At 38.4% G+C, this 26,012-nt stretch overlaps 1 protein-coding gene across 3 annotated transcripts in view; it reads left to right on the plus strand.

The window, feature by feature from the left end:
• smash (smallish) overlaps window positions 1–25,720 on the plus strand; it is a 59,332-nt gene extending 33,612 nt beyond the window's left edge. The window contains exons 2-17 of one of the 3 annotated variants that reach the window (XM_089074047.1): window positions 10,392–10,552; window positions 10,822–11,010; window positions 11,310–11,597; window positions 12,177–13,721; window positions 14,045–14,962; window positions 19,723–20,034; window positions 20,140–20,367; window positions 20,456–20,820; window positions 21,013–21,397; window positions 21,828–21,884; window positions 22,330–22,655; window positions 22,930–23,170; window positions 23,451–23,650; window positions 23,843–24,015; window positions 24,078–24,242; window positions 24,515–25,720. In XM_089074047.1, the coding sequence (XP_088930173.1) occupies window positions 10,493–10,552; window positions 10,822–11,010; window positions 11,310–11,597; window positions 12,177–13,721; window positions 14,045–14,962; window positions 19,723–20,034; window positions 20,140–20,367; window positions 20,456–20,820; window positions 21,013–21,397; window positions 21,828–21,884; window positions 22,330–22,655; window positions 22,930–23,170; window positions 23,451–23,650; window positions 23,843–24,015; window positions 24,078–24,242; window positions 24,515–24,537 (5,475 nt within the window). In that variant the 5' untranslated portion in view covers window positions 10,392–10,492 and the 3' untranslated portion in view covers window positions 24,538–25,720. The remainder of the gene's footprint in view (window positions 1–10,391; window positions 10,553–10,821; window positions 11,011–11,309; window positions 11,598–12,176; window positions 13,722–14,044; window positions 14,963–19,722; window positions 20,035–20,139; window positions 20,368–20,455; window positions 20,821–21,012; window positions 21,398–21,827; window positions 21,885–22,329; window positions 22,656–22,929; window positions 23,171–23,450; window positions 23,651–23,842; window positions 24,016–24,077; window positions 24,243–24,514) is intronic. The other 2 variants (XM_089074048.1, XM_089074049.1) reach the window with 2 other exon arrangements.
• Window positions 25,721–26,012: the final 292 nt, after the last annotated feature.

The following is a 26,012-nucleotide window of genomic DNA, read 5'->3' on the forward strand; positions in this document are numbered from 1 at the left end:
TTTTCTCTTTTATAAACGAAGCGTCCGTTTCGCGCGAGTTAGCTTAGTATGATGCAGCGTGAACTGTCTGTATAAATCGTGTAGCTTAATTTTTCGCGGCGAAAATATCTCGAAGTACCGAATGGAAGTAAGATTCATCTCGTCCCGACGACCGATTCAGCGGTTAGCTTATACACGCGAGCTTCTTCCAAGCATGCATAATAAACGACACTTCTGCGATCGCGTGTACCAAACATCTCTGACATTGTACTTCCACTTGCACGTCGCGTCTTGACCGAGACTCATATCTTATCCGCATTACTTTATCAAGGCAAACGAGGCAAATTTACGATCTACTTGCGCAGTTATTAAATGAATGTGATATAAGAGCAATAGACGTATGCACGTTCGCGTGTTCTACGCCTTTCGATTTCGCGTGAATTATTAGGAATAATAACTAGCTGTGTAATAATCAATAGATTTATATATGACAAGGTGTCTACTCTGGAAAAGCTGGATTTTTCAGAATTTGTTTTTATGCTTTAAAATCAAGGAATTGTTTGGAAATTTTTTTGCAGTTACTTTCTCTGACATTTTATCTTTATATCGTAATCGGGAGTTAACTGAATTTTTAACAATGACATTTTGTTTAATGAAGATGGATATTTATCTTAATAACTTTATAAAAGTTGAATTTTGTACTGATTTATATCTGATTTGATTTGCATTATATTCTTTGTTTTTAGCTTTTGAAAATTTTATGCAATATAAGATATTTATTTTTTAGAGTTTTTATGGGTTTTTCCAAATTTTTCAAATTTAATTATTCTCAAATGATTCTTAATTTTATGATTTGTAAATTTTTATGAAAATAATTTTTAGAAAAATATTAATTAATACTTTGCACAATAAATATTTATAAGATTATTTAAAAATACTTTTATCTCTGGAATTTTAACAAATTATTTTGAAAATCAGAGATTTTTTTTTTAATAGACACCTTGTATCATTCTCATCAGTTTTATTACATACATAAAACGTTCTATATGTTTTTTTCTCTCTTGATTAGATCTCTCTTAAAAATATTCTTATGAGAATCTGTAGTGATTACGTGACATAAAATAAAGCTCGTATTATCTGAGGTATGTAACATTTATCGTCGAGCACGCGAGAATCCGACGTGACAGATGCGACACGCTACAGAAGTTAAATATCGGATATCTTTACGACTCTCCTATCTCGTCATCCGACGGCGGCGGGGCAGGAGCTGACGATACTAATTCCAAAAATATATTGCCATCCGGGGGTGATGTTCCACGGTCTTGCTCGTATTTCGGTCTAGGGTAATGCACGCTACAGGGAAACACGCCATTCGCGGGGAGAAAGAGAGCACGCACGTGCGCGCCATATGTCGTCACCGTGTCGCGTAATTTTTTTCATACGTGCCGAACCTTGAACTGTCGACCGCATATCCTCCCAGCATCGAGGCGAGACGTGCCCGATCGATCGAATCGCGAACGTGAGTTTTGAGAATTCGAGCGTGGTGCGGCGTGGCGCGGCGCGGCGCGGCGCGGCATGGCGTGCCGTTTCGCGATCAAACCGCTCCGGCTTCTCCATCCTCCCCTGTATCGCTGTATTAATAGCTTACGCTTTGGCAGCTTGCCTATCGCTTCCTTTCATTCATATTCCTGTTGCCCTATGAGTTAGGTAGGGATAAAAATAAACCTGGAGTATGGCGATCTTCAACACGAGCGTCGTCAGGATTTCGAAATATGCAAGAAGAAATTAGTTACGGATCGTGCCGCTTCGAAACAAGAAATACGCGAGGTTTTGACATTTAATAAATAATGGATGATCTCTCGGAAATTTAATTTGCTTCGAGACGAGATGCTTCGAAATTAGCTCGACGATCATCTCAGAAGGAAGGATAAAAAAAAGAGGAGATTAAAAAAAAAATGAAGAATTAATGCAGGCAATGTCGGATGAAATAAAGTGGAAGAAATCTCGTGATGATTCTCGTGTTACTTCTACATCGGTAGTCGGCTTATCGATAATTGTTAGTTATTAGCCGTAGCTAAACTACTTTTAACTGCGACGAATCTGGTACGTCTATAAAAGTTAATCGTTTCAAGGTTAATTGTCAATACGACCACTATTGTAAATGAGAGAGTGGATATGAACTAATATTAGACCGATCGTAATTTATGATTTAGTTTTGTCGTTCTTTCGTCTCTTTCGATTCGAAAGGAACCTTTCCGAGCGACTCCCGTCAAGGATAACAACTAGGATATGCAAAAGGCACGAGACAATTTTTTATATACGGACATATGTACATACATTTGTTTTAGAAAATTGCTCTTTCGTAATTCATAAGACCTGCATTCCCGGTTTTCACGCAATGCACTTTCTCTTTCTCTTACGATGGCGATTACGTATTTCATAAGTAATTTAACCTTTAGTTGTCAAGTGTCAACGGCTGTACAAATGTTATCTTAATTTTCTACACAAGTTTTAAAATAGATAAAATTTTTAGAGTAGAAAAGAACAATGATTTATAATAAAAGAGAAAGTAAAAATATCTTTTTGTTTTTACATCAAGTTAGAAAATAATAATTATATTAAATGAAATAATTATTTCATGTACAATCGTGACGTGGCAACGAAATATTTTGCAATTTTTAATTATTAATTAGATTTGAGATAATAAAGATTGTTTTTCTGAGTTATGTCTCACATGCAAATTTATTCCGCGCACGGGCTTCATTTTCATTATCGAGAATGGACTTTCGTTCATTATCAAATGTTTGGGGATTGGTGAACGATTTCTATAGCGTGCCACCAGATGCTAATCACGATGCCGATCGGACAGAGACGATATAATCGCCTTCGTAAGCTAGATAAACCACAATTAAACCGGCAATTTCCGCATCAACTATTGTGCATGAAGAACGGATGCATGACGTAATGTCGAATGTAGGCCGTTGGAATTTTTTCTTTTTTTCCACTACGATATGCGATCGCACGTCCATGTGGATCACGTGTCGGAACGTTGTATGGCTGCAAAATAATACAATTACGTTCATTGCGTGGCACCATCGCTTTGGAGCGCAAAGAGCCAGTAGCGAAAAACTACGATTTGATTTTGTTCATATTTATCATTAGACAACAAGTATTCTCCACTCTCCATTTTAAAATAATCCAGAAATAAATCGGAGGAATGGATGCATAAATAATCGATGTAGTGAACGTAAGAAAGTAAAAGTTGCAGAAAAAATTATATAGTAAAAAGTGCGCAATAATTAGCATTCTTCGATCGTTATTTCGAGCGAAACTAAAAATATCCTTCAGGATATAACATTTAAAATTTTTATCTCTTTTTATGTAAATACGCTTATTTTACATAAAATTACGTGAGCACAACTCGTAATTGAGCTGTGATTAGGTTTTTAAATGAAGCTTTTTACTATGAATACCATGAATATTTTGCAATGAGGTAGCAAGCATTCGATAGATATAATTATAATCGTGGTGTTGATTTTCTGAAAGTGCGTTCATGTTTGACGACGTTGTCGCATAGTAATGTGTCACGAAAGTTTACCGGCAAGTAGGAATGGAGTTTTCACCGTGCTATAGAAACTAGAGCGGAACGAGTTGAAACACGAACCGCCATAAGATTTATCGTAAAATGTCCTTCCCTTTGTTATTTTCTAGTAATAATCCAAGTGCACTTTAAAAAGATAGCAAAGTGCGTTCAAATTTCACGTTTAAAATTTTATTAGGAAAGTTTAAAAAAGTTTTATTAGATATCAGAAAAATTTTGGAAAAACATTAATAATTTTAATTATTAATAAAAATTGTTTAAAAGAAGCTGATTTTTTATATTTTGTGTGGATAAATCTAATATATCTATTAAATAGAGATATCTTTATCTCTCTTTTTACTTCTCTAATTTTTTTTATATGGATAATATATTTAATCTTCTTTTATCTATATTTAATCTTTTTTGGTTAAATTTAAACAAAATGATTAAGCGATTAATTTTCTTTCTCCAGAAAGAAAAATTTGTTCTTGTATACACACGCAGTTAAAACCGATTGGTTTAGTGCATAGATAATCAACAAAATGAAAGTTTTATTGAACATTCTTAATCTAAGCTTAGCCAATTCAATTTTTTATTTATTTTCCTAATCTCTCTAATGTTACACATCACCTCGAGCCTTGCACACTTTGGTCACGAGCAAAGTAGATTCTGTCAAACTTTAGGTCGAGTTTGCGTTTTCTCGCGAAAGGAAAAACACATGTCTTCTCTGTTCTTTTCTTCTGGCGAAGGAGAGCAGGGCGCGTAATCTCGCGTCAATCTCGCATTCTCGGATCCGAACTTACGAATTCGAGAGATCTCGCGATCCCGTCGCGACGCGGATGCTGCGATTAATCTTTTGCGCGTGCCAGCGGCCGGGGAACGTCTATTTATTGCCCGTCGCGCGCCAAGGATGCAGACAATTTCCTGGTTCAAGTGCATCCGACGAATACGTACCGACGGTACGTCGCGAGCGCGTATCACGCGCCCGGGAATTTCAGACGACAGAGGAGACGACCTCCGTCGGAGACGAGATAGCGCTCGCGGCCGCGCTATGCATATTTGTACAGCGGACGTTTATTGCATCCCGAGATGCGACGCAGCGCACACGTCTGATAGCCCCCGTCTCTTCGTACGACGGCGCCAGGGGGACCGTGCTTTCATTGAATGTCTCTGCTTTTTCTCTCTCTTCGCTTCCTCCCGTCTGTGATTAACTCCTTCAGCGATCGGTTTCTGGTACGATGTATGCGCTGTGCGCATAACGGCACTGACGAGTCATTGTATACAATGTCTTTCCTCTCTCTCTTGTTTTAGCCATATCAATTCACAGGAAACCGTCTGATGATATACAGGGTGTTTCTACATACAATTTCAATCAATTTCGAGATCGTCAACAGGATGATATATTTTTAATGTAATTCATAAAAAACAAATTTAAGAATATGTTGATTTTAAGACGACGTCACATTTGAATGTAATTTTTCTATGTTTAAGATCATCTTAAAATCAACATATTCTTCATTTTTTATGAATTATTACATTACTACGTTAATGAAGATATATGCCATCCCTTAAAAAAAATGTTGATCTCGAAATTATATTTTATAAAGGATTAGGCACTAAAAAAATGCTGATATCTTCGCTTCTTCGAAACGATCAACTTTTCTATTTAGTATTTTTTCGTATCATTAAAAACAACAAAGATATTTTGAATGATCGAATTATAGAAAACATCCTGTATAGAGTTACTTTGCGCTTGTGGGAATTTTGCAATGCAATAAAACAACTTTTAAAACAGGATGAAATAATTCATAATTTCAAGCTAATTTGTAAATATACGTAGATATATATGTCTCTACAAGCGATAAGTTATTCATTGGTTGTTTTCCATAATGTTTTAATTATGTGCAAGCTTCCGCTTACGCGGAATGTCGACAGTCTCTTATTCAGTTTCGAAAAAGATATAGATTAATGTTCACTACGTTCACTATATTCACTATGACCATTTGTGATAAGGAGTCTTCGTGGAAACTAATGGGAACGAATAAATATTGACAGCTTTATAAATAATTAGAATCGAGTCCGAGAATCTTTTTTTTGCCATGGGAAACTTGTAGATCTGGTATGTTATCGAAATCTCGTTTCTCTGCAAAAAATCGGTCGAATCGTATTCGCCATCCTGTCTTCTATCGCGTGCTAACGACGACAATTGTCCGATTGCGAGCTGCCGCGCCGGATTTTTGCCACCGCGAAGATTTATCTCTCGCGGTCTAATTGAGTTCTCTCAGCGAGCTCGATCGCGATGTAAAGCACGCACAATATGAGGGAGGGAAAGGAGGAGGAAGTGGTGGACCCTCCGTACCACACACGTACGCATGATTCGTCGTTGGTCGCGTGGCCCACGAGATGCAGCTTTGGAGCATCGCAGCGACGGTGGCGGCGGCGGCGGCGGCTGCCACTTCTCTTTCTGCCCAAGGGAAGAAGAGGGCATCGCCCTGACCGTGACCTAGCCACCGCTCTCCACGGGCAAACAAACGTGCACGTATACGTACACGTACATGGAACATCCTACGCCGCGATCGACGCACGGCGAAGTGGCCAAGTTGTACTCGGGCTCAGGCAGCACACGTGCGTATCTCCTCCATGTACAAGACGTTCCTCCACGTGCTCGTTTTGTATTGCTAAAAGAAACGCAACGTGACAATTTTTCATTAAGGCCTAACCGACTAACTTGAGCCGGGAGTATCGCGATTACGATATCTCTGCGATAAATTTTCCTTTTTTTTTCTTTTTTTTTTCCTTTTTTTTTTATTTGAAAGAAAGATGGGAATTTGACGTATCATTAGAAATCTCAAAAACATTGAAGTTTCGCTTTTTTAAATTGTTTATTTTGATAGGCTTATCCTTTTTTATCTACTATTATTTTTCACATTTTATTTATGAACAATAGCCAAAACAGCGCGTATGAAATAATGCACAGAAAAAAAATTAGCCTCAAATCAAGAGAAACATTCTCATGTATAAGCAAGAATATTGTAACTTTCTTGAAAATTTTAGTCTTGAATTCTTTAATTGAATTTATATCGATGTAGGTATTTACTTTGATCAATTCAAGATTAAAAATATATCAAGATCACAACATTCTTGCTCGTATGAAAATATCTATACTCGCATCAATATAAATTTTCCTAAGAAGATTATAATATTCTCGCTTATATATGAGAATATATAGTCCTGATTTAAGATGTTTTTTTCTGCGGAGTATTAGAAAGTTTTTGATAAATAACCGAGGGATACCCGGTGTGAGGCAAGGTACGCGCTCTTTCGACGTGTTTCTAGACACACACGTACGCAAGATGCACGCGTAGGAGAGGACACACGTGATCACGCGATCGGGCCCGAGAAACGTGGCTATGCGTGCGTACAGATCGTATGTATGGGCCCGCATGCACGTCTGGACCGACAGCGAAACCGGCCAGAAGAGCTGCCTTCGCATTCGCGGTTGCCTTTTCTTCGCGTATATTTCGTCGTGAATTTGCCGCGCGACGCGTCTCGGCCTAGCCGCGTCGCTTACATAAGCGCCTTATAAATCCCAGCCTCCTCGTTTCTCTTCGTTCTAATGGTGAAGGATAGCCCCCACGTCTGATACCCCCACGACCTCGCTGTCTCGCCTCGGGGAGGAAGCAGAGGAGACATCCGCGAATAATTCTCGCGGCTCATTTAGCCGCACAAACGACTTTTTCCGCTCGACGACTGCCGCTCCGCTTCGATAAACCCGCTCGCGAAATATCGCGGAAATGCTCGTTACTCGAGGTAAAAATGTAAAAAATGATTTTTACCCGATGATTTACCTTGATTTCGAATTATTTTAATGCTGCGCCGTCGCATTTAATCTTCGTAGGATTTTATAGTTGATACAAGATATTTACATACTAGTAGCCTATTTTATCTCTTTTTATATCGAACCGATGTATTTTTTCAGTCATTTATGATACGACGCGTGTAATTTATGACATACGCGTCAATATTGAGGATACTTGACAGCAAGTGCTGCTAATAAAAAGGCAGCGTAGAAAGCAGTTCTATAATGCGACCGGGACCAACGTCGCCGACCAACCGTAGATGAATTGGACGTTCTATAAAAGCGAACGGGCGAGCTTGGCGTTTATGATGACCAGAGTGCTCGATGACCGTAAAACACCCTGACATAGTTTAATAAAAGACCGAAGCCGACCAATGGCGCTCGGTAGCATAAAGCAATCGTTTTATGTACCATAAAATATTACAACGACTCCTCTCGCGAGGGCTTGTCGCGTCCAGAAAAAGAACGTGTAAAAGTTCAGACGACGAAGCGTCGCGACGCCTCCACTAGGCTTCCATTCGGTTCAACGTTCGTCGCGAGGAGCTTGTCTCGGAACAGTCGCTCATTCTTTATCTCGATATAAAAATATTTATTCGCGTTCATTTTAAATGTCTGTGTCGCATTAATCGTTTCTTCTGAATTGTATATCTTCGCGTCGACACAGATATCGACATTGAATACACCTTGCATCTTGCAGTTACGCAATCACAATCGTCTGTCGACGCAATGAGTGAAACTTCGTGGAAGTTTATCCAGGTTATCGAGTTTAAAAAAAAAAAAAGCAGCAAAGTCACTGATAATTTGTTGTGTAAAGATAACGAAGAAAAAGACAGAATTATATTCGTTATATTACAAAAAGTATTTTATTAATATATTAAAATAATAACATCAAGGATATTTTGGCTTTAAGCGAGAAATTTTATATTTGTTGTGCAAAAGCAAAAGCAAAAAATCTAAAATGCTTTAATTTGCATCATAATAAAGTAAGCGTTTTGCATCAAACGCTATGCTTTAAATTTTTTTTTACAGTTTTCCATAAATGTTACATTTCTTATTTTAAATCTTAATTAATATTTTTTATAAATGAATATTACACTTCCTTACATGACATCTCATTGAGATAATAATAATGATGATGATGTGAAACGAATCATAATTGTTAATCAATGACGTATTAATCTTTCACGTCGATTTCTTCGTAACAGTGAAATACTTCATTAAAATGATTTGATTACTGACATATTTGTGAAGTGAACAGTTGGAAAAAAATGGATTTATATAATTAACTTTCGAAATATTCTTTTCATTACAATAGTTTTTTTTATTTTTTTATTTCTGGTTGTCATAATATTCATTCTCTGCTTTTAATAAATATATTCTTATATGTTATTACGTAAGTGCCATTTTTGGATATTGAAAGTAATTATTTCTTTATTTTTTTTATTTTCGAAAGAGTAACCATTTGTACATTCTTACAAAATTCTTGTTTTTAAACTGGAAAATCCCGAACACGCGATACCGTATCAGTTAATGCCTTAATTGTGTTGCATCTTCCTCACGCGAGCGTTAAGAGTCACGCTCCATCGGTCTTGAATCAAATTTTATACGAAAGCTCGGACGCTGATTAAAAATTACGTCCAAAGTTCAGCGAGTGGAGATAATCGGATCGACTGCGATTCACCGCGATCTTGAGCAAACCAAATAAGACCGCTGGGAAACGCAGACTGTTACGCGCGCGAGCCAGAAGCGAAGACAGAAATACCCCAGCCTTGACTTCTTCGCGATCTTCGCGTCGATTTCCTTCTTCGAAGACTGCATTCCGCATCGTTCGCTCCAGAACTGCTTTGAAAGGCTTGCTTGTGGTCTTCGCGAGCGGTCCGCAGCGGGGAGATCTGAAGCGTCGCTGCTGCTCGCCGTCGCATCGCATCGCGTTGCATCGCGTCGCTCGTCTCCGCTCGTCTCCGCTCGCGCGGTTTGGTACGCGCCGATAGGCACGATCGCCTACCATGCCATTGACGTGATCGCGATCCCGCACGTGTCATAGGTGTCACAGGGATTCTGTCGAACTGGCGCGCGATGCAATTGGACGTATTGAAGCCCGCGACCTCGGCGCGACATGCTCCGCCGTGGAGAACGAGCGGCAGCTATCGGCGAACGCATCTCGTTTGTGACGTATCGTAGACGTCTGCGAGGTCATCGGGAAAAGTATAATCTGAATCGCTTTAAAGGTCTCGAGTTCGTTCCTTTAAAAATAAAAAACGTTGACGAAGTGTTTTTTTTTATTTAAAAATTTTTTGTATTCTAATTTAAAATCTTTTGTATTTACGAGAAAAATGTATGCAGACTTTTAAAATTATTTTGGAGAGAGAGAGAGAGAGAGAGAGAGAGAGAGAGAGAGAGAGAGAGAGAGAGAGAGAGAGAGAGAGAGAGAGAGAGAGAGAGAGAGAACAATATAAGTTTCTTCAATGTAAGTCTTTCTTTTCTCCTGAAGGTATTCTAGAGAATTGAACGATGTACGTTTTTTTATTGTTGATTAATTTCAATTTTTACGACGAGGAGAAAAGTATATTCGTGTTTTGGAAAGGATCGCCTTCAGAAATAATACGTGTAGCGGATATGACGTGTGAGCATAAGCCGAATGTGATAATATTTGTTCGCAAGGCGATAAACATTCTCGAGAATTCAAGGCAAACATCTGCTGCAGATGAAAGTCTAACTAAAGCGAAAGATATCTCCGGTAGAAGATAAATGGATCACTCGCATTATCTTATTAGCTATTCCATTTTACGAATAGAATAACGACAAAATTATGATGTATTAGTTTCGATTTTTCTAATCATAATTTTAAATAATCAGTTTTATTATATGTAATCGTATTTTGTTGAATATAAAACGATTGAGAGAGGCAAGTTATACATTTTCATTTTCTAATTAAAGAATTTTCTATTAATCTTTAATTCTTGTTTTTAACAGGAACAGGACATAGGATGGGCCGACTCGCGCGAACAAGTGTCGTTTATCATTGAAGAGGAGGAGTATTTTAAAAAAGCGAGAGAAGCAGGAAAACGCAAAAAATGCCTGCTTCGTCGCAAACCGCCGCAACTGAGCGGCGAAATGAAAGAAATGAAAGAACAGTTAGTATTCGTTATTTAATATCTTTTTTCTTCTAGAGTGATTCTAAAGAGTTTAACTTTTCGAGTATGCTCGAGAAAAAATTAAATATAAATGAATTAAATAGATTTAAAATTTCTCAAAAAAAGATAATTTCTGCGATTTTAAGCCAGATTTTTTTATTTTGTAAATTCAAATCTGCAACATTTTTGTTTGTGAAAAAACTGACATGATATTTTTATATGATATATAATATGAGAAAAGATTAAATATAATCTTTTTTCTCTCACAGTTACCGCATGAACCACCAAAGTTGAAAACGACGTTGAAAACGCCTCCCAAGCAAGCGACCAATCCTTTACAATTTGTCAAAGTCGGTCCATGTTCGTTGTATCGAACTGCACAGGAGCAATTACAAAAAGTCCAAGAGGTGAAGAAAATCAAACAGGAAGTTCGCGATGATCCCGAGGATTGGCAATCAGTACGTAACTTTAGAAATATTATCTTTTTAATAGAAAAGAAGTATTACGGAATTAAATTTTAGTTTGATAATCTTAATTGTGTAATTTATTAATTACTATTTTAGACGACAAATCTTGGCATGTAAAAAAAATATCAAGTTTTGTGTTCTACTTCTATCATCAATTTTTTTAATTTATGCATCTTGATATATATTATCTGATATTTTATTTAACAGTTTGTACTTAGATGATTAAAATCGTGTAAGTTTTTTTAATAATGAAAGAGTGAAACATTTAGAATGAAACATTTTGTCCACAGAATTTAGATAATTGGAAGAGTAGTCGGAGGAAGCGACAGGAACATATAATTGAGCGGGTCGTGGAGGTGAAAAAACTTGAATTAGAAGAACATGATCGTCAGCGTCGTCGAAACAAAACCTTCTCAGAGATGATGGAAGAGCGCGGTAACAGAGGTCGTAAGCTGAGCATCAGTTTGGCTATGTACAACGACGAGGACGCGAATGATCTCAGCGACCTCGGAATCGGTACCAGCAGCGGCAAGAGTTCGGTCAGCGGCGATACGCATGACGACACGCATAGTGTTTTGGTATGCATTCATTCAAACACGTGCGTGATATATGCCTTACTTCTGTCGATTCACTTTTATTTAAAAAAAAAAAAAAAAAATATTTCTAATATAGTAGAATCTATCGATACATCAGTTTTGCGATTAAATTTATTTTTTAATTCTTTACTAATATATTATGGATCTATAAACGTCTTTACATTTTTTTAAAAACTCGTTGATTTACATTTTATTTACTTTTTTATCACAATTCAATAATATCGGTCTGTAGATTGAAAATTTACAATGATGTTACTAAATTATTTTTAATCAGTTAATATAAATGAAATATGCATTCATATATTTGTTTATATTTTATGTTATGAGTACTTGTTTAATATTAGAAATTAATTCATTCATAATCATTAATTATCTCCGTGTTTTTTCTGGAAAATATAAGAGTAGAAATACACTGAATCAACAGAAGAAAAATAACGTTACAAGTTAAACATTAAAGTAGATTTTTTTTTCTATTAGGAACCAATTTATAGACATCTATTTCTATGAAACTCACTTATATTGTTTGAGCAGATAACACTACGTTATCTTGTCAAATTGTAGAGTGACAGGGACAGCGAGATTGAGAAAAGCCATTCTGATGTGGATAATGCTACCGACATGACCTCATCCACGAGCATCGCAACGACGACGACGGCAACAATTGCGAGTACATCAGCAATAGCAACGATTGCATCAGCAACAACAGCGACGATAACGACGGTGGATACAAATACGGCAGTGTCATCGATAGACCCGACGACGACGACGGCATCAGTTGCGATTGCGTCTGTAACGACGACGTCCACTGCAACTAGAAAAATGTTTGGTAGTAGTTTTCACGATAATCTGAATCACAATCAAGAATATGATTCCGGTACTACCGCAACAACGAGCTCTCCCGAACCGGAAGAATATACATATGAAGGCGCTATTCGCGGTTACGTGTCGAGAGTGTCGCAAAATATACCACGGAGATCCTTGACCGGGATTGACTCCAAATTAGAGATGGCAAAATCGTCGATAAATGGCTCGAAGACGAATTTGAACGATGACAATAGTAAATCTCCTTTATCGATGGTGAAAGTGGATATACTGAAGCGACGCGAGGTGTTCGAAAAAGCGTCGCAAAAGAGCAACGACAGCAAAACGAACAATAGATTATCCGGTGATTTCACCGGCACGAAGTCGATCAAGGAAAGATTATCAAGTTTAGAAAGACAAAAATACGAGACAGAGACTAGTGACAAAATCGCCAACAAAACCTTCAATCGATTGTCGGGCGACATGAACTCTATCCGAGAGAGGTTCACCCATTTGGAGAAGCAAGCTTCGGAGCGAGAGAATAAGAGTTCCGTTCACCGCAAGCTCAGTACGGAGGACCTGGAGACAGTGAGGCCTCTCAGAGAGAGATTGTCCACCTTAGAGAAATACAGCAGTAGCGACGAGTCCTCGGTGCCGATCACAACAAATGAATCGCGCTCGCACAACGGCGAGCTCACCGCCAGGACGATCAAAGATCGTCTTAGCGCGCTGGACGCTGCTAGAAGCAAGGATGCGACGGATAAACGAGGGCCTGCACACGTCGGTAAACATCCACTCTGTTTCCGTGATCAAGAGAATAATAGGGTCGACACTTCCACACCTAGCGAGAGGAGCTCGTCACCCGATTCGGAATACCGCGTACCGCGAGCCGTTTTCCATAGAAGCTTGGACTCTCTGGACGCAGACGCATCCAGTGGTCCGGACACCTTCGAGCGCGTACAAAGCCTTGAGGAGCTCGATTACGGACGTCAATATCCAGCATCGTCGTCATCTGCGGAACTCCTGAATGACACAGACCGCGAGGACTCTGGTATTCACACCGCAGACGTGAGTTGCTCGGTCAGCCAAGCAGATGAGCCGATTGATGAGGAAATCGTACAGCATACCGTCGCTGGTGCAATCGTCGAGCGACGAGACGTTGCCGTCGAGGAGAGAATCAAAGCTATGCCCGTCGTACAGGAAAACGCGTCAACGTCGAGTACGACGATAGAAACACCGAACGATACCATAACGGCTATTCATTCGCAGTTCACCAGTCACCGGGAGGCAGTAGCAGTGAACAAGGTAAGAGAAACGTTGAAGCCTGAATTTTTGAAGTCTTGCAGTTCAAATTATAAAGTCGCATATTCTACGAGAAACAATCCGTATTTATTCGGCGTTTTTCATCATCGATTTTTTTAAGATATAGGTATAATGATTTAAATCTCTAAAAAATTTTTTGACTAGCTTGAAAAAGAGCATAATTCTATTGCCAGTTCATTTTTTATCTATTTTATCAGTGAGTAATCATTTTCTATTATATCTTATTTTTTTTTTCTATTAATTCTTTTTCTTACTGGTTATGGTTCTCTACTATTACATTTCGGCTTATAACTCTGATTCTGTAGGGTACTGCTGACACCTCTGGAGAACTATCGACTAACAAATCACAGCCGCAGGCACGCGTAGAGACCATTACTAATTCTAGTACACTTCGTTCGCATACTTCCGTACCCCGCGCGATCACCCATCCGAGTCCCAAGATACCTTTGCGAGAAACTATTTCTGAAAACTTACCGAAATCGCGAGCGTTCGGCAAAGACGCGGTCGAGTTCAAGACAGATTCCGAGTCGAGTCTCAACGAGTCCGTGGTGTCGGCCAGTCTGAAACTTTCCATTGAACAAGCGAGACCGAAATTCCTTGGTCAAGCGAAGCGGCAGAATTTGTCGAAGGAACATCTCACCACTCTTTCTCAGTCTCAGTCGGACGTCATTCCCAGCGCGGAGACCTATCAATTGTCATTTCCTTCCATCAGGGTGACGACTGTACCGACCAATCTCTCTCCGGAATCCAGTCCGGTTTCCAAACCCACGTCTTGCCGCACTACGTCCAAGATTCCCACTCCTCTCTCTCGCAAAACTACCAAAGTCTCCTCGCCGACGAGTTCCGATTCTGTCTTGGCCTCGCCCGGTCCCAAAGCTTCGCCCTCGAAGATCCTCAGCGCGAATAACAAGCCCTCGACAAGTCAATCTTCTTGTTCTGTTCGGAGAACATCCGAAATCGCGACTGTCGAGACCTACTCGCCTATGTTCTCGCAAGCGAATTCAGCGGAACTTCCATCCTCACCCTCGAGACTACCTCCGACTAATGCGCGAGATCAAGAAGAAACGCTACTACCTGCGGAACGACGTCGCACCGTGGTGGAGGTGTGCGAGAAGGTTGTGGTACCTCAGGGCAAGACGCCCACGACGCCGCCGGTGACGCCGTTCATCACGGTGAACTGCGTCAGCGCGGCGGACAAGCGGACAACCCTCCCCGTCACCGAGGTTAGAAGCGATCAGCAAGCCAGCAACGCCTCGAAAAATTCCTAAAGACGCGAGGACCATCATTTTCGACAAATAACAATCACGCCTTGTCCTCCGCTTTTGGTCAGCCTCTAGACAAACCGTGCTAGATCTTATGTATGTAGAGCTTACCGTCTTGCGGCTATATGCGGATTCGTCGAGCGCGAGAAACCCAAGGATGAGGGAATAAGGATTTTATAAGCAACGTCTTCGATTCTAACTCTTGCGTGTCTGTCTGCCGAATGATTTGAAAACGTGCGACATTCTACGTCACAGTTGAACGGTTATGCAGCTCCTCTTGGCTCGACATTCACGCTTTTACAAAAGTTCGAGCGTTCTACTTTCAGTTCTTCGGGACTCGAGGAATCCCCTGCGAGGAGGGATTTTATTTTATCATTAATGGATTTAGCGTTGACGAGCGTTAACGAATCTGCACTGTCTCTGCATTCATTCGAATGAATGCGAAATTACGCAAACTCAGGCTACGTACCACTCGCTATAATCATGTAAATAGGCACGGCGCAGGTGCGAAGTGCACCTATAAGATAATCTCCGGTTACGATATGTAGACTTAGATCGGGTTATATGGAAATTCTACCGTGAAATCGCTGCCACACGTTTATAACGGCGCAACGACTTGTAATAAAGTTCACAATTGCGGTATTATCTTTGTCTGCGACGTACCAGCAGGCGCCTAAGTACTGTAGCTATCGAAGCATATATGCATATGCCGTCTAAGGAAGGCGTAACGGCCGATCTCGGCACTTTAATTGACTTTAATCGGCAGTTTAACTTGATCCCCTTCGCAATTGCAGTTCGCGCGAGCATACGGCGAACATACGGTCGAACTGGGATTAAAGTCGACCGCCGATATCGACCGTGAGAGGAAATAAAACTATTGTGATAACACGTTCAACATCGCTCTCCTCATCTTAATTACCGAGCGCGATCAAAGTCGCGTATCGAGTCGAGTCACGTCGATTGGAATATCTGCGATATCGCGCCGGGCGTCTTCTCCAGGAAAACGCTTCAAATAGCTTCGCCTGGATTAATACTCCGTGATGATCTTAAAAGAACCTCGCCGACACTTGACGCGCGAATTATGACTAATTGTCATGGAATATAAGTGTTCCACCGAGAAGGAACGAGCAACGATGAAATATAAGATACACTGGCCAACGAAACTTGCCGTCTCGCATTCCTTCTCTCACACACACACTATTATTCTATTATGCGGAATTTTCATCTTACCTTCTAACTTCTTTAGTTTTAAATTACGCTATTTATTTTTCCTTTATAATATTACTTTTCGTTGAAAATAATTTGCAAAATTTAATTAGACATTTCTCGACACGTAAGTTAGTGAATTTTGATGGATCGCTGGCGATATCAATTAAGACGTTAAAAATAACAAGCGAGTTCGATGCAAATCTTGTCGCGGTTCACCTCTACGGTTAATAGGGCGCATAAACACGCGCTTTTAATAGCGACCGCGTTCAAAGTACGATGGATATATCGGCCGCGTGACGCACGGTGTCGAGGGTCAATTTGCGGTGACACTTAATTAGTAATAAAGAACCCGCGCCGACCGTGATAAAGGCAACCATGCGAGCCACGTCGCCGTCAACTGTATTTCCATCAACGGTTGTCGCTCGTTTGTCGGCGCGCGATCGCTTTCTTTCTACGCGTCTCGATCCTCGATTACGCCGAAGAGGTAAGACGTCATGTACTCTTGATTGCTTCGAGCAGCGATTTGCTTGAGCTGTGTGTTAGCCCCCTCCCCCCGTGAGGGACACCGGTCGACGAACGGCTTCTTTTTCTCTTTTTTTCTTGTAGAACGAATGGCAATTTCACAAGACACGCATGTCCGTACCGTATAGTTCCATCGGATTCAGGGCCTACCTTCGGAAACTCTACGTGACACTTTGTCCGATTTTCTCTATATCTTATCTTAGTAACATTTTAGTACCAGAAGAAAAAAGAGAACAGAGTGTCTACTTAAAAACAAAAAAAAAATTCCCTGAAGATTTTCCGGTCCCTTTTCCCCTTTCAAGGCAATCTGTTAAAAAGTCCAGATAAAATTAATATTTTTAAATGTATTTTAGAAATAAATATATATTATGTTTAATATTTCTATTATTCTATTTGTAAAAGTTTAAATAAAATCGTAATCAATAATAATGTCAATAATAGTGTTATAATAATGTTAATAATAGTGTAACAAAGTTTAAATAAAAAAGTTTAAATAAATCATAAAATTCGAAGAAATTAAGAACTCGAGTTTCGATAATCAAACTTGAAAAATCTTGAAAGAAACTATAAGAATTTTATGAAATAAATTTCATATCATATAAAACTCCATTTCAAACTCCATTTTCAAAAGTTACAAGTAAAAACTTATATAATACAAAATTTCCTGATTTTTAATAAAACAATCCCTGAAAATTCTGATTTTTTTTAAGGCATAGACAAATTCCCTGAAAATTCCAAATTTTCCAGGGTCTTTTGGATAGACACTCTAGAGAAAAAATTTAATATCAAAAAATATTTTAAAATTGTCTCTAGATTCAATACTCTGAGACAAAGATAAGAATATTGAAGTCTCATTACCGATAGTATCTGCTTCGCTCGTCGTTTATCGTTGTCATTTATCGGACATACTTAGGCACGCGTCGAATTTGTTCCTAAGCGGACATAAGGTAGGCCCTAATCGAATTCCTTCCTTATCAGTCGCATTTGGAATCGAACGATCGATTGATAAATTTACTTCGGGTCTGCATTCTACCGAAGAATTCGAGCCTCGATAGCGGTGACTAGATATATATCCCCCTTATCTCCCTCGGTCGCCGAAAGAATATCTCCCTTATCGCGCCGTGTATGCGCCCGCAATACCGCCTTTAATCAGTCCGACAACACCTGACATCACGGTGGATCTAGTGGCTGTGTGATTTTCGAGGCGTGTGCACGATCCGCTTGCGACTTGAGAAAGTGAACGTAGTTTTTTCCTCCCCGCGCGTCCTCGTCACCTGCATGCGATTTCCGAGTATGACTCGTGAGGTAAGAGGCACTACCGAGCGGGTGTTGTGCGTGCGTGCGTGCGTGCGTGTGTTAGTGAAGTGCGCCTTTTAATTTTGCTGTAGTGTTTGAAGAGATCGCGTGATCGAGTTGTCTCGATCGCCGTAACTCGTAGTCTTTCTTTGACAGCCCGAGAACTCACTCGTGCACTCGCTTTTGAGACAAGAAAGAGCGTTGAATAGGCTATTAGCTTTTATAATATAATGTTGTCTGAGTAGAGGTGTGATGAGTAGAGATGTGATCTTTTTACAGACCATTCTGCTTTGAGAAACGAAGTAGAAAACGAGAAAAGCTGAAAGTAATCTAAAATTGATTGAAGGCTTCTCTTATTTCGAACGCCTTTAATCGCATTAATTTTATTTGGCATTTTACTCGCATTTCTGAAGCTTCGTTCTTCTTTTCAAACGCTTATTATCGTTTAATTTAAGAAGAGGACACAGTTACACAGTGCATGAAAAAACTATTCATTTAGACCGTCGGGCTTTTACCGTCCTCGCTTCTTACCTCACTTCTATCCAGCAAGTTTTTGTTTCCTTTTTTGCTATTTATGTTATATTAAGATATTCTACAAAACAGTTGTCAGCACCTATGCCACACGGAGATTTTGCAACGATTTACATTTAATGATCGATAAGTTGTGTTAATGTCCTTCTTTCGACGGGTGTTTCGAGGATCCTTGATAGAGAAGGATACGTGAGATTGGATCACCCTCACGAGCGTGAGAGAATCGCTTGATCGTATAGCGTCATTATTCGGGTCATTACCCAAAATCAGTGCCTCTCGAGTTCGCGTCGGTTAACGCCGACAATATACGAGCTCGTACGCCTTCGTAAAGGCGCGTCAAATCGCGGAGAAAAGCGCACGTGATTGCGGAGAGATCCGCGAGGTCTTTATTGGACATGTAACATTACGCAACGACGTGCGTCGGTCTGGCAAAATGCACCTCGCGTATTCTCACAGCAAGAATTTCACATCTGGTATGGCGCGAGACATTCTCCTGGCGTTTTTCGTGCAACTTCCACGCTGGGAAGATACGCCGATCACAATCGCGGCGTCGAAGTACACGCATTTATATTATGTCACTTAACGCTTGCATCATCAGACCCGTTCATCGCGAATACGGATGCGCGATCCTCAGACACTTGAAAACGTCGCAACACCATTTTTTTCCGATTACGATTTTTGAAACGGTCTTATAGTTTATCTTATTAACCGACGAGCCCCTCGTGACATCACTTTTATATTTAATCGTTAGTTTGATATATGTACGTTGCGAAATGGATATTTTCTTGACGCTTCTTGAACACTCGAATTAATTGAAGAGTAAATAAAACATCGCGATTTTTTACTGGCATAATTTATTCGTCATCGTAATATGTCGCAATATTGAAATTACACTAATTACGCTGTCGAGAAATTTTTAAAATTATTCTTGGGGTATTAATTTATACGTTCGTATCTTTAGACAAGCGCGATCAAAAGAGGGACCTGTTCTTTCGATCGGGTTCCCCATTCGTTTCAGATTTTCGCGGATTTGAGAAACGCTATTCCAAACCATCACCTCTCGATTTGCATAGAATGTAGCGTTGCAAAATTTGCGCGGCGCACGGTGCGAGACCGCGTTTTACGTATTTCGCTCTCAGCTACACTGTGACTCGTCTCCTCAGGAACGGATCGTTATCGAGAAAGCGGATCAGAAGGAGGAGACGGTCGCTGCCGCGAACCACCCAGCGGCTCCGGCAGTCGAGCACAAGCAGCAGGAAACGTCGGAGACATCGACGGGTGTCGGGATGCCCGCCGCTACTGTCATCACCATGAAGAAGTGCGACGTCGACATCGACATGCACGACGCACCTAATGCCACGCCGACAGCCGATCATCCACTGGAACGACCAGCGAACTTGAGTTTAGCCAAGCAGGAAGTCAGTCTGGTCGATGCGTTGAGCATACCGAGTCCAGCCTCGCCAATCTCCAAACAAGTTAGTCGACATTTTACTTAGTTTCTTACTTCAACTTTAGCTTTATATAATATAAAATTTTCTGACTGACTGATTCTCAACGTACATATATATTTTTTGCTACAGATTCTACCGCTAACTTTGTCCAACGATGAGGAGATAATCGCCGATCAACCTTTCCTTCTAAGTCCACCGACGAGCGTGGAACCTCCGAAGGAGAAACCACCACCGCCTCCGGTGGACATCAGCGACGATGATAATCATCCGCCAGAACCGTTGAAGAGATTAAATTCCACTCGCAGAATAAAGAAAGAGTTGCGTACGAGACGCTCGGATTTCCTCGGTATTGAGGGGGTAAGAACGAAACACGCATATATGCCATGAATTTTGATTGATTAATTATTCTTGATTAATTATTCTTTCTCAATGTCGGTTTTAATAGCAGATCAACGACGACGATCTCGAGCCCGAGTTAACGCTGACGAAACCACCGGACATGGCGGCGATTCTCGCCGAGGAAAGACGGATCGAACAACTGCATCGTCGTTCCTACGACACCGACAGTAACTACGAGCAAGATTCGAGCCATGAGAGGGACTCTGGAGTCGAATTGGGACACGTCGAGGATTGGGCGAAGCAGCCCGTTAGCCCTGACATGTCACAGCACAGTAGGCAGAGCAGCGAGCCTTTCGGTGCCAGCGTAACTTCCTCTGAAGAGGACGAGATCACGAAGAAGGAGCGGGAAATCATCGAGGTACTTGAGAAGGAAGAACAGTGGCGATACGACGATAATTGTGAATATAACAGGTATGAAAAATTTATTGCATTTTTGTTGCAGATAAGTCATTTCTTAAAGAAAAAAAAAAAAAAAAGAAATATATAAAAGAAAATTGGAAAAATTTCCAAATATCTTTTGAATTAGTTTTATATATAAGAAAAAAAAATACTAAATTCATATTGGGGACGGATAAATCGTTAAATATATTGTTGACGATACAGTGACTTAGGGGAAAGATTGGCCCACAAATTGCGCGAACTCGAGGAAGAGAAGATGCAGCTGGAGAGGGAGGCGATATTGCGCTGCAACGAGGACGCATTTCGTAAGAGGGACGACAACACACGCAAGCAGGAAGATGCTTCCTCACACGAGCAATCGCAGCAGCAACACGATGAGACAGCGAAACAGCGGGAGGCCCAGGCGCGAACGACGGAGGAGGAAGCAAAGTACGTCGGAGACAAGCGAAAGGACGAGGAGCTTGAGACGCAGTCAGAACAGTTGAGGATGCAGAACGAGATCGAGGAGAAAGAGCGGAGAGTCGCTGATGCGTGTCGTAAGGAGGAGATGCGCATCCGGACGATGGAAAGTCAAATTCGCGAACAAGAGGTAAGGCGAATCGGTTTTACATTCGTCAAACGCGAGACTAACGAGGAAAGAAAAGCCTGATTTTACAAGTAGATAGCAAATTTAGAACGAGATATCTATTATTTTCCGAGTTCTTTCTATGACATTTTCTGCCAATCAAGGAAACTTGAAAGAAATTTCTGCACAGAATCTTTAAGCACGCATTTTTAACCAATAGCTTGAAAATATTTACTATTCTTGGGGCAATGAAATTCTTGAAATTCTATCTTGATTTTTATCGACGTTTTTTTTTATCCATTTTATTTTTATACATTGAGAAATTATGTGGCAGTTATATTTTTATTATTGTAACATTGCCCAAAGGATTTGATTATTCAGTAGTATGGTGCAAATCAAGTATATATTGTAGTGTAAATATTGATAGAGGGATCTCGTTGCTAATTATTCGCAGAGCAAGGCATTGGTCGGTGCTGGGTTGAGCAACAACGAAGATGAATTCCCTTCCGGGGTAAGACAACAGTTGTCTTCACCATTGTTTTAGTTGCTTATTTGCACTGACTTTTTATATAAATATAGTATAGTAATTCTATCTTTTTTCATTATCTATCTCTTAAATATCTTTCCTAGAATATCTTAACTAATTTTAACTTGATTCGATTTGCTCTCTTTTTGTGTAATAGTATATTATAGATCAATAAGATAAAAGGAAGTCTTTATTGTTATATTTATTAAAATTAAGTCTATAGATTGTAGAATCGCAAAGATAACAAGATTTAATAATATTTTGAATTAAATGTATTTATGAATTTAAAAATTTTTAAGAATTTTATTATTTTAACAATAACAATTTTTATTTAAATGAAAATAATTAAAATCAATTCAAAATCTTTATTTAAAATATATCAGGCAAAGATGACCAGTACAATTAGAAATATTATATGTTATCCCTATAGGAAGTGCTACGAGTGGAAAGAGAACTTTTGCAATTGGAACAGGAAGAATTAAAGAGACAACGCAGTAATTTGGCCTATCGTGAACAAAAGCAACTTAGATTAGCAGAGCAGTTACAGGAACAGTGGAAATCTTTGCAAGATGTTGCACAGAATTCAATTAAAAATACGCAACAATACAAATATCATGCGCCTACAGTGAATTATAGATCTTCAATGCCAAACTTACAGTTTCAAGATGCGCCAAGAAGAAGACCACCACCACCACCACCAATTTCTCTTTCTAAACCACGTATGTTAGATCAACGACAGAGAGATGTTACAATCAGGTAAATACAATAATAAATCATATTATACATTAATGTGTGTGCTCTCAATATTTATAAAATGTATGAAACGTATAAGATTTTTTTGCTATATTCATATAACGAATATTTGTACGGTATACATATAAATTAAAATAATTTTATATTTATATATTTATATGTTTTATATATGTACATGTATATTATATGTATATGTATATATAAAACAAAACAGGTCACATAGAATACTATGATAATTAGAATTATTAAATTTTTTTATTTAATTGGAAATGTGTAGAAATAGTCGTATACCGTCGGCGGATTCGATTCCTCAACAAGTAGACGCATCGATTCGGGAAAGTGCATCGACAACAACATTCGGGAGTCATGCTGGTCAGCAAATGTCCAGGCAAACTTTACAAGCATTAAGTGCAGCACCACGTCCACGAATTGTTCAAGGTGATCAATGGGTCCAGCGAAGAAAAAGTGACGTGCCAAGAGGTGCTCATGATGTGAATTATCAACATTGGCTTATTCAAGTATGTGTTAACGTATTAATAAAATTATTTCTATTAATTGACAAATTATTTCCTGCATAACTCCATAATTTTTTCTATAATTAAGTTATTACAAAAATGTTGAGAAAAAATAATTTATTGTTATTAGATTTTATTTTTTGTATAATTTAATTATTGAATAATTTCAATTTTTATCATATATTCTACTAAAGTTTTAAACAAGATATTCAAATATTTATATTATATAATAGAATATATAAGATATAGATAAATTTTATTATTTCAATTATTTTTCTCTTAGGAGGCGGAACAGAGAAGGATTAATGAGAGAAATCAGCGATCACCGGCACGAAAATCTCAACCGCATGTAACTGGAACTTCCGTACTGTATAATGCTCCAACTCGGACAGATAGCAAACCGTTGCCTGATTCTATTATACAAACTCTGACGCAAAGGGTACAAAATAAAACGCAAGAGAAACCTCTTCTAACAAGGCGAAGGTGAATTTAATATTCAACGAAAGGATTTATTTTATGAATAATAAAAATGTTATTTTTATTTTCTAGTAGTGAGAAAAAGATATAAAACTTTTTAATTTTTTCATTTGTATTTAAATTTACACATATAAATTTTCTATTCTATTAAGTCTTGTTTTTTACGTTTTACGTGAAAGAATGTTCTCATCTTTTTAGGCCAGAGCCAGTTCACAATCAAGAACACTTAACTGTGCAACATCAATCGCCACAGTATACGTTACAGTCTCAGAAAACACAGCATGCGCCTATCGCAAATAGTAACGGGAATCAAGAAAAAATGCTAAGCGTGAGCGGGAAAAAGAAGTGTTCTCATTGCGGAGAAGAATTAGGTAATTTAGCAAATTAAAACTAAAACATTTTGTCATCATTATAAATATCCTGACGATCTTAGGTCGAGGCGCTGCGATGATAATTGAGAGTCTACGATTGTTCTATCATATGGAGTGTTTCAAGTGTTGCGTATGCCATGTGCGTCTCGGCGATGGATTGATGGGAACAGACGTGCGTGTCCGAAATCACAAGCTTCACTGCCATAACTGCTACTCCAGTGACGATGGTACAAACATATAATTTTATTTAGACTGAATTGAATATGATCGTGCGCGTATTGATTCCAAGAATAATAAAATACATATTGTTCTCCAAATAGTCAAAGAAAGAATTTCTTGAAAAATTTATGTCAAAGGTAATTGTAAACTTGCGATATTTATTAACATGATGAAAATTTCATGTTTTAAAATCATAAGGATAATTAACACTATTGTGAATATGTAAAAATGTCTGAAAGATATCCTCATCTCAGAATTTACATTGCTGTCAAATTTTCAGGTGTCAAGTTCAGTTGTGTGTAGAAGCCTGGCATTTAACGGAATTATGCTGATTAATGCTTGATTGTAACGCTTTTCGGCTATATCTTGAGATCTTCAATCGTTCAGTTACCCTTATTTAAAAGCGTCGTGTCGGCACATGAAAACGACATAAAATACATAAATGTAATTAATTTTTTAACAGATCAAATGGAGAGAAATACCATTGTCCGCCGCGCGATATATTTTTTTTTATTTTTTTTTTTAATTTTTTTTATTCGAGGTAGCGAGTTTACCATGTACGCAACTGTTTCTACCAACTAACATGAATCATATGAAGGATGTATATAAGATGTATTTATGTAATTAGTATAGAGATAAGAAATCATAGATATAATTGTTGAGTTGGTTTAATGTGGATGTAACTGGCATCGCTTTGCCGATGCTGTATATTTTTGTAATATAGTTCTCGTACTATTTATACCTGGTATATATATATATATATATATATATAATATATAATTATATATATATATATATATATATATATATATATATATATATATAATTTACAATGGTTGAATAACAGAATGCGCGCGATTGTTTTTTTCAAGTGAAGTCTTCGATTTTTTTTTATTTTGGAAGCGGATAACGTGAGGTTGAATCTCCGCCAAAATAATCCTAAGAATTTTGACTTCAGTGGCGGATTTCGTAATACTGAAGTTCATGTTTCAGGAAGATATCGAGAGGTTCTTTGTATATAAATTTCTGTTTAGTATGTTATTTTTTGAACTAGTGTTTTCAGTTTTTTTCTTATCAATTTTAAAAGTGTGACAACATCAATCGGAATAAGATTTGTTTGCATATTTTATTTATATAAATTGTAAAAGTTAGTTTGTGATCTAGACAGATTTCTTATGTTATTAATAAATAATAAATATCTGTTACATATCTGACAAATAATTCTTTTTAAGAAATATTTTGCAGGAATATTTTAAATCCGCCACTGCTTACGAAAATGCAACTCGTATTAATTTCCATATATAATAGCATATCGGAATTAGTTTGATACAATTTGTGTAAATGTGAGTAAGACTAAACGTGAGTCCCTCAATCTTCCCACAATTATATCGAAGACATGTTACATTGTGAAATATTGTAACATACGCATCTCTCGTGTTATTAACATAATTTTATATTATTGAAAAGAATAAATGTAAAACAGATATAGGATTGCTTTTCTATTAAATATCTCCTACCTGTTCTGTGAATTTTCCTTAAACAGATTGCAGATGAAAGTTGCAGTATTAGCATGTAAACAAATATGTGCTTTTATGAAATATTAGATAATAAAATATTGGATAATATTTATCTATTTCCTATTGTGCTTTTCCAAAGAATCTTTTATATCGGTTGTATTATTGTGTATTAGATTGTTGTATAATAGAGTAGCCAATTTTTTATTAGAACTTCAAACTGTAACAAATTTTAAAGCAATTTGATTAATCAAAATATAGATA

Source organism: Pogonomyrmex barbatus, unplaced genomic scaffold (assembly GCF_055798465.1).
Source record: "Pogonomyrmex barbatus isolate J1 unplaced genomic scaffold, ASM5579846v1 scaffold16, whole genome shotgun sequence".
Taxonomy (NCBI): domain Eukaryota; kingdom Metazoa; phylum Arthropoda; class Insecta; order Hymenoptera; family Formicidae; genus Pogonomyrmex; species Pogonomyrmex barbatus.